The 9220-nt window shown below is 35.1% G+C and overlaps 2 protein-coding genes across 2 annotated transcripts; both read right to left on the reverse strand.

Annotated features, from left to right (window-relative positions):
• Positions 1-1686: 1686 nt before the first annotated feature.
• LOC133036925 (uncharacterized) lies at positions 1687-2535 on the reverse strand. Its single transcript, XM_061113703.1, has one exon. The coding sequence runs from the start codon at positions 2533-2535 to the stop codon at positions 1687-1689; it is 849 nt and encodes a 282-aa protein (XP_060969686.1).
• A 169-nt stretch (positions 2536-2704) lies between these two features.
• On the reverse strand, positions 2705-4774 carry LOC133036926 (uncharacterized). Its single transcript, XM_061113704.1, has 2 exons — positions 3581-4774; positions 2705-3283 (listed from the first exon to the last, which is right to left on the reverse strand). Exons 1-2 carry the CDS (start codon positions 4772-4774, stop codon positions 2705-2707), a joined length of 1773 nt encoding a protein of 590 aa, XP_060969687.1.
• Between the last annotated feature and the right edge of the window lie 4446 nt (positions 4775-9220).

The raw sequence follows: 9220 nt of genomic DNA on the forward strand, positions 1-9220 counted from the left end.
AAATCATTTCTAAACCCAACCAAAGTTTCCAGACCTGCATATTATACCCCAATAAACCATTTCCAAGCAACAAAACAACAATCAAAGCTTAGAATTGAATTTCACCATTAAAGCTTCAAGTTTGAGTTCATAAACTCAAAACTTAAAAGCAACCACTAACAGCCCTAAATTCATGCTCTAAACAACATTTCTAAACATATTTAAACTCCAGAAAACTAACCCAAACAGTAACAACCACTACAGAACACAAAACTCTAATTCATGCAAAATACCATTTTCTTAACATTCAAGAACACAAAAAATAGGAGTTAAAGGGATTATACCTTGGCTTGAGACTACAATAACCAGCTGAGAATCAATGGAAAAAGATGAAGAACACCAATTCTAGCTGCCCTAGGATTTTCAAGAGAGAGAGAGAGAGAGAGGGTGAGAGAGAGAGTTTTTAGTTTTCAACTCACCTTTCCTTATTTTATAAAAGTGAATTAATATCTTAGTTAATCAAAGGTAATATATGTTGGGTTTTATGCCCTAAATAAAACTCATTTCAATATAATCAGATTTACTTATTAATATAGATCAGAAATAACATTTCATGTTGCATGGTTCACATGATTTATTTCATGATTATATGTACATAATGTATAAATTCATCTGAAACTCTTTTCACATACTTGATCCTGTTTATTGTGCTGTCAACACATTGGAAAGTAAACATGACTATGTGAATAAAGTTTCCTAGATTTATCGAACATAGGGTTTTACTGATATGATAATCTACAACAGAGTTTACTTGCATTTGGAGAAATGCTATGTTCTTTCCAGAGCATTGGTTAAAGTAAAGCTCAGGTTGGATGCATGGAGTATGCATCGGAAGGGACTGATATTGAACTTTGACTTAGATTTATTAAACTTACCGTAATACCTATTCAAGTCAATATCGCCTAGTTGATCCTAGATCAAATGATCTTAATCCTGTTATGATTAGGCTCGATCTCGAGAGGCTATTCGTGTTCTTTGATTTGTTAGTTAAGCCTACTTTTGGGTCAGGGTGATACGTACATTTTGGGAACACGGTAGTGCAATTGAGTGGGAGCGCTAACATAAACATGGAATCTATAGCTTCAATCTGGCGAATAGTAAGTAAAGGATGATCTCCTTCGAGCTTGACCAAACGAAAAATAAATGGTGGAGATCTCATTTCACATAAGCTGAAATATCATTTATACGGGGTTAAGTGTTTTAAGGATTAAATACATTGTAGGGTGTAACGGTAATCTAATCCCTTTACAGTGTAGATCATTCATATAGAGGATCATTGATCAAATAAGGATTATAACAATGGATAAGTAATGACGTGTCTATATGGTGGAAGATATAGAGCATTCTATATACTGAGAGTGCAATTCTAAGTTCTATGCGTGGATTCAACGAAGAATTAATAAGTCAGTGAATTTAAGTTATAAATTCTTGATCTGCTTATTGGAAGCTCGGTTATAGAGACCCATGGTCCCCCCACTAGTTGAGATAATATTTCTTGTAAGACTCATATAATTGGTTTTGATTAACTAATTATTTTTTTTTTTTTGATAAATCAGAAGTTGTATTGCACCAAACAATATTTACAACCTAACGGCACCCCCTCGGGCCCAAGTTGTTTCAATCTATACACAATCAATTCTATACACCTTACAAATCATGAAACCAATCTCTATCCTTATCTTGGATCTTTCTAGGTAAGTACATGTTACATCTCATTTTTACATTCCATTTTATTTCATCACAAAAACTGCTACTGTTCAGAGTGTTTCCCTGCCATATTTTTCCATTTCTCATCTTCCACACGGCATAAACAAGGGCTGCTATAGCAGCTTGATACACCAGTTTTCGAAACTTGGAGAGCTTGGCTCTTTGCACCCATCTCAGCAACATCGGAAGGCTGTTAGAAGTAGCATTCCAGCCCAACCAACACTTTATTTCTTGCAACCTGCTACAGGAAAAACAGCACTCAAAGAAGAGATGTTGGCTGGTTTCCTGCTGTGTTTCACAAAGGCAGCAGCTGCCTTCAATTTGCAGCCCCATATTCAGCAGTCTATCCTTCGTTTTTAGTCTATTGAGCATTGCTAGCCAAAGAATTATACAATGTTTTGGGGTATTCAACCTACCCCAAACTTCCTTGCACCAGTTTATCTTGATTGGAGTAGGAGAAAACATACAATATCCTGCTGCAATAGTATATTTGTCTCTCTGAAATTCAGCTACATTGCATAAGGATTTCAATTGGTTTTTGAGAGTTACAACCTTCTTCCAATACCAACTAGCATGTATGGAAGCATTGTAACTCCACCATTCTTGGTTTTTGATGTAGACTCCTTGAATCCATCTTAGCCAAAGACTATCTTGCTTATTCGCGATGGCCCAAATATATTTGCACATAGCCGCCTTGTTCCATTCCTCAATCTTTTTAATTCCCAAACCACCTGCACTTTTGGGCTGACACACTTTCTCCCAAGCAACAGCCCCACCCCCATGAAACATAGCTTGACCTTTCCACAAAAAGGCTCTACAAATGGCTTCTATGGATTTAATCACTTTCTTTGGCAGTACCAAAATCTGGCTCCAATATGCTTGTATGGCAATCAAAATCGAGTTGATCAAGGTAACTCTGCCAGCAAAGGAAAGATTTCGAGAACTCCAACTCTTAATCCTAGCTGTCAATCTCTGCTAGCAGCTCACATTCCTTACCAGAAATTTTCTTCGCACAAATAGGAATCCCCAAGTAAGTGAAAGGAAAATCATGTCTCGAGAAACCTGAGAGTTGAGTAAGCTTTCTCACACACTCCTCCTGCATATTACAACAGTACACAGCCGTTTTATTTGCATTAGGATTCAATCCCGAGGTAAGTGAAAACAACTTGAGTGCCTTTAATAAGTAGGAAACACTGTTGTTGTCTCCATAGCAGAAGAGCAATACATCATCTGCAAATGCCAGGTGATTCAATTTGAGCCCCAAGTAACGCTCATGAAATCTGAAATCCTTCTTCTCACCTATCTTCTTCATAAGCCGAGAAAGGTATTCCATTCCCAAGACAAACAACAATGGTGACATGGGGTCTCCTTGCCTAAGCCCTCTCTTAGCTTCAAAAAATCCATGTAAGGATCCATTGAACATAAGAGAGAACTTAGGAGTTGAAATGCAATTCATGACAAGTTGAATGAACTTCACGGGAAAATGCAAACCCTCCAACATTTCTTCTAAAAATTCCCACTCAATGGTATCATAGGCCTTCGAAGATCAAGCTTGATCAAACAACTTGGTTCTTGGCTTTCCTGTTATAATGTCTCACCAAGTCCTGACAAATCATGATGTTATGTCCTATATACCTTCCTTTAATAAAACCTCCTTGTGAAGGAGAGATTATTTCAGGAAGGATATTTCTGATTCTAGAACTCAATAGCTTAGTTGCAATTTTATAAATAACGTTGCAACAAGCTATAGGTCTAAAATCCTTTACAGTGTTAGGACATTTAATCTTTGGAACCAGAGTAATAATCGTAGAATTGATTTCTTTAAGTATTTTACCTGAATCCAGAAAATCCACCACAGCATCACAAATTTCATCACCAATACTCTCCCAGTTGTCATGAAAGAAACTGCTTGAGAATCCATCAGGCCCGGGGACTTGTTTCCAGGAATACTAAATGCAGCTTTCTTCACCTCCTCTTTGGAAAAACTTTGTAGTAACATTTGTGCTTGCTCATTCGACACTACCGGACCCTTTGCCACAATTCTTTTATCAACCTTCCTTCTATTTTCCATTTTAGAACCAAGTAACTCTCCATAAAAGGTCAAAAAAGAATCTGTAATTCTGGTAGGATCATGCACCCTTTCCCCCTCATTTGTTTCAATGGAAAGGATACGATTCTGCCTTATTCTCTGCTTTATACAAGCATGAAATAAAGCAGAATTGGTATCTCCATTCTCTAGCCAGGCTAGTTTAGTTTTTTGTTGCAAAAAGGAAGAGTAATCCTTCTGAACTTTGATGAGCAATTCTCTAGCTAATTTTTCTTTATGATGTAACTCAATAGCCAATGGTTGTTGCTGTAACTGATCTTGGACTGCCTGAAGTTCATCTTTGGCCTTCCTAACCGAACTTTGCAAATCCAAAAAACCCTCTCTATTTATCTCTTTGAGCTTGGCCTTGAACCTTTTCATCTTGGACACCACCTGATACATTTTGGACCCATGAATCCTTGCATTCCACACCTCCTTCAAGTAATTCTCATACAATGGATGAGACTTCCACATTCGAAAATACTTGAAAGGCTTTTTCCCACTTACCACACCAGGATGTAGGGTGAGGATACCCGGAGAATGGTCAAATAGACCCTCATTGAGGAACACCGCTTCAGCAAACTCAAACTTATTGATCCAAGTCTGATTAGCAAGAATTCTGTCAATTTTAGAGTAGATTATATCATTCCCAGGCTGTTTATTAGTCCAAGTGAAAAAGTTGCCACTAGCTTTAACATCTTCCAAATTACACCTTGTAACACATTGCAAGAATTCCGAATCAGGATAAGACTTAACTCTGTGTCCTATTCGTTCTTCTTTAGCAAGAATGTCATTGAAATCACCCATGAGAAACCAGTTTTCAACCGTAGCTAATTCACTTATAACCTTCCATAAATCTTTCCTTTCACTTCTGTCATTGGATGCATATATTATTGTTAGGAAGCTATCAAATCCATCTACTGTTGAAACCTTTAAATGCATTAATTGACTAGTGCATTTAATGATGTCAACAGTAAACCTGACAGGGTTCCAAGCAATTACTATTTTCCCCCCAGCATGCCACGCTATATTTGAAGAGAAACACCATCCCTGAAACACATTTGAGTACAAGGTCCCAAGTTTTGGGGCCTTTACTCTAGTCTCGAGGAGACCAACAAAATCAACATGTTGGGCATATATAAATTGCTTTATTAAATGCTGTTTATGTTGATTGTTAGCTCCTCGGACGTTCCAACAAAGGAACTTATCCATTGGAAAGAGAGGGTACTCCCCCCCCTCTTGTGTTGATCTCTTCTTCAAGCTTTTCTGAACTTTCAACAATGTCATCTAGCAGCTGAAACGAATTCCTCACATCCATGGTCTGTACTTGTGTATTATCCACTTGCTGTCCATGTCGAATTGTATTTTTAGTTCTCACAACCTTCACAAATCCTTCCTCATCTTGTTGCTCTTGCTTCCTATTATCCTTCTTGACCACCCATTGTTGCTTCCCACTGGTTTGCTTCTTACAATCATTAGCAGTATGTCCTAACCCACCACAGTGAGAGCATGCTATAGGCTTCCACTCATATTTCACTCCCACTGTTGTGATTGACCCAAATTCATTCTCAAACTCCAGAATATCAGGAAAAATCTGATCCATTTTAACCTCAATCAATACTCTCGGGTAATTCAATTTCTCTTTCTCTTTAGTAACAGAATCCAACATCACCGGGTTGCCCATTTGTCCCACAATCTTGAATAAAGATCTTTGTCCCCAGTACTTCAGTTCAAGATCTTCAAGTTGTATCCATATAGGAACACTTTTCACATCCTCTTTCTTAAAATTCTCATGGGGATTCCAAGGTTTCATGATAACCGGACGTCGATTAAAGAATATGTAACCCCCATTCAATATCTGGTCTCTGCATTCCAAAGAATGAAACCGAATGATGAATATGCCATGAGCCAATTGCTTCACTCTGTCAATCCTATCTTTCCAAATCCTGTTAACAAACCCTTCCAATACCTGCAGTGGAGGATTCGCTCCCAAGACATAGCATACAATAGAAGGATTCCAAAATGCTATTTCATCTTCAATATCATCAAATGTAATTCTTACTTTACCATTACCCTGATCTGATTGTATAAAAGAGGTATCTAGGTTTCGTACCACTGAATCAGAACGTAAAACAGGGGGAGTCGGAGTCTTACCTTGCAAAATCGCACTGTTACATTGGTCATTTGCCCTCAAAAAATTGATAAAGTCATGTTGCACCTCCTCCTGTTTTCGAATTGCTTCCAGCGAAGATCTGGGAGATAACGGAGATTGCAGTATTTCCTTGAGTGCTGGATCGTCATCCTCCTCCTCCGACATCTCCAAAGGAGGAATTGCAGAAAAACCATCCTCCATCGATTCATGAATTGCATCCTTACCGAGTTTCACTTCCTTCTTCTTAGAAATCTTAGCATTCGAATTAGGTTTCCTTTGAGTTCTTGATCTTGTTTTTGCCATGGCGCCAGCTGCATCAGCTGCAAGAGCAAAAAATCGCAGGAGCCCTAGGATCCCTTCTCTGATTAACTAATTATTATTCTCAAATTAGACTATGTCTATTTGTGAATTTTTTCACTAAGTAAGGGCAAAATTGTAAAGAAAGAGTTTTAGGGGCATATTTGTTAATTATGATACTTTGTATGGTTCAATTAATAAATATGATAAATGACAATATTATTTAATAATTATTTATAGTTATTAAATAGTTAGAATTGGCATTTAAATGGTTGAATTAGAAAATTGGCGTTTTTGAGAAAATCAGATGCAGAAAAGAGAAAACTGCAAAATTGCAAAAAGTGAGGCCCAAATCCATATAGCCATGGCCGGCCACTTTAATAGGCTTTATCATCTGATATTTTCCTTATTTTAATGCCAAATAATTCAAACCTAACCCTAGTGGAATGCTATAAATAGATAGTGAAGGCTTTACGAAAATTACACTTTTCATTCAGAGAAAAACCTGAGCCTTCTCTTTCTAAACCCTAGTCGCCACTTCTCTCTCTCTCTTCTTCCTTCATAATTTCGAACCACTTAGTGATTAGAGTAGTGCCCACACACAGCAAGTGATACCTCAATCATAGTGAGGAAGATTGTGAAGAAAGACTTTCAACAAGAAGGAGTTTCAACACTAAAGAAGGAGAGAAAGAGATCCAGGTTCAGATCTTGATAATACTCTGCGACAGAAAGGATACAAGGGTTAGAGATCTGAAGGGAAGGAGTCATATTAGTCTGCTGCACCCAATGTAAGGTTTCTAATACTTTATATGTGTTTATTTCATTATCGTTTTAGAAGTTCATATTTAGGGTGTTAATCAACATACTTGTGAGTAGATCTAAGATCCTGGTAAAATAATTTCCAACAACTGGCCTCAGAGCCATGGTAATTGATTTGCTTGCAAGAAATTTGGACTTAAAACGATTTGTTTGATGTTTTGGATGGTATCATGTTGTTTTGAGTGTTGTTTGATGATTGAATTATGTTTGTGAATTTTCGTGAAAAATAATTGAATATCTGTTTCTGAAATTATTTTTATTGGATAGTATGGAAAAAATTAAGCAATTTACTTTTTTACAGAACTCAATTTCGATTTAATTTGAATTAGTTATGATTTTTTGAAGTTTCAAAAAATATCAGGGTGACATCACTAAGACACGCGAGCGCGGGTGGCCTAAATCCTCGGCCAGACGCGTGTTAGGACAAGTTTTTGTCCGAGAACATGCGCATGGGGTGTCTGAAACCCCATTCCGTGCGCGGAAATGCTGCTGGGCTCCTCCAGCGCCGAGCTTGCTCGGCTGTGCACCCTTCAATGCGCGCGCGGACAGTATGCTCAGCATACTGTCCGTACAGCTCGCAATTTTTTCGTTTTTCTTCGATTTTTCATGCTATTTCATGGATTTAACTTCTGATTTTTTGTGTAGTTTTGTATTTAGACATTTACTATTCCTAATTCAATTCTAAATATCATAATTAAATTAATTAATTTTTTTTAATTAATTCATGATATTAGTGTAATTTGAATTTGAAAATAGTAAATATCTATCTTTTTTGCTTAATTATCTATCTTATTTTTAAATTTGATTATATCTTATCTTATTTTTAAATTTAAGGTCAGATTTAAAATTTTTAAATTAAATATTTTTTTTTAAATAATTTGACCTTATTTAAATTTAAAATAAGATAACTATAATCATGTAATTTTAAATAGAAGTAAGATATTTTGCTAACTTTTAAATTTTGTTATTTTATTTATTTAAATTAAATCATAAAATCTGAAAAAGATATTTAAGTATCTTTTTTATTTTTATTGAATATTTAATTTATAAAATAACATTAAATTTTCAAAAGTAGTTAGCAAATTTTAAAATGATATTTAGGTTAGTTGAAACCTAATTTTTCAAAATTGTAGGTTTAATTTTAAATATTATTTTATTAATATCGAAAATATATAATTTTATTATTTTAATATTTTTTTTTCGAAAAATAATTTTTTTTTTAATTTTTTAATTATTTTTCGAAATTTAATTATTTAAAATTAAATAAATCCTACTTCCAACTATCTAGCTAACCTTGTTCCAGGAGTATGTGTTTTAGCTTGTTTGTAAGTTTTTAAAACCTATTATTGCTTGATTGCAAATCGTCATGGTTAACTTGTTGACAGATCCAATGATCTGATTTTAACTCATGGCTCCCTGTGTCAAGTAAATAATTTGTAACAGGTCATTTTCACAATTTTCTTTCATCTGTGTATGACCTAGCAACATGATAGGATCCATCCAAATTGTGTGCCTGTGTGAGCCTATATGTTTAATTTTGTTATAGATGCATATAGATTGTTGTTGCTAAATAAAATATCATAGTTTTTGATAGATTTTATTTAGGCCCATTTAGTTTTTGGGCCTATTCAATTAATAACAGTTGTTCATTTTAAGGTTGAATTCCTCTCTTTTGGGCCTTGTGTGAGAGTTGGGAGCCATAGTAGTGGGTACGACATACTGAACCCAGCCCCCCCTCACATGAACTACCCCAATTGTGAAGGCCCATTTGCCTGATTTGAATAACTGTACTAGGTTAATTAAATTAGTTTAACCTAATAAAATTGATTAGCAACATAATTAATTTCATTTATTTTTGAAATTAATTTAAGAAAACCATAGTTTAAAGAATTTTTTATTCTAAGCTAAACTATATGTATTTTCTTGTATTTAATTAAATATAGAATTATAACCATCTAGATTCTTTCTGAAGCTTAATTTTTAAATTTTTCATTAAATATTCCTATTTAAGTTGATATTTAGTTATCCATAACTAATCAGCTTAAATCTGAATATCTTTTGGATTTAAAATTTCAAAATTAAGTTGAGGAATTTTAGGTATTGGTTATTAAGATTCTTTA

The sequence above is a fragment of the Cannabis sativa genome, chromosome 4, assembly GCF_029168945.1.
Source record: "Cannabis sativa cultivar Pink pepper isolate KNU-18-1 chromosome 4, ASM2916894v1, whole genome shotgun sequence".
Classification (NCBI taxonomy): Eukaryota; Viridiplantae; Streptophyta; class Magnoliopsida; order Rosales; family Cannabaceae; genus Cannabis; species Cannabis sativa.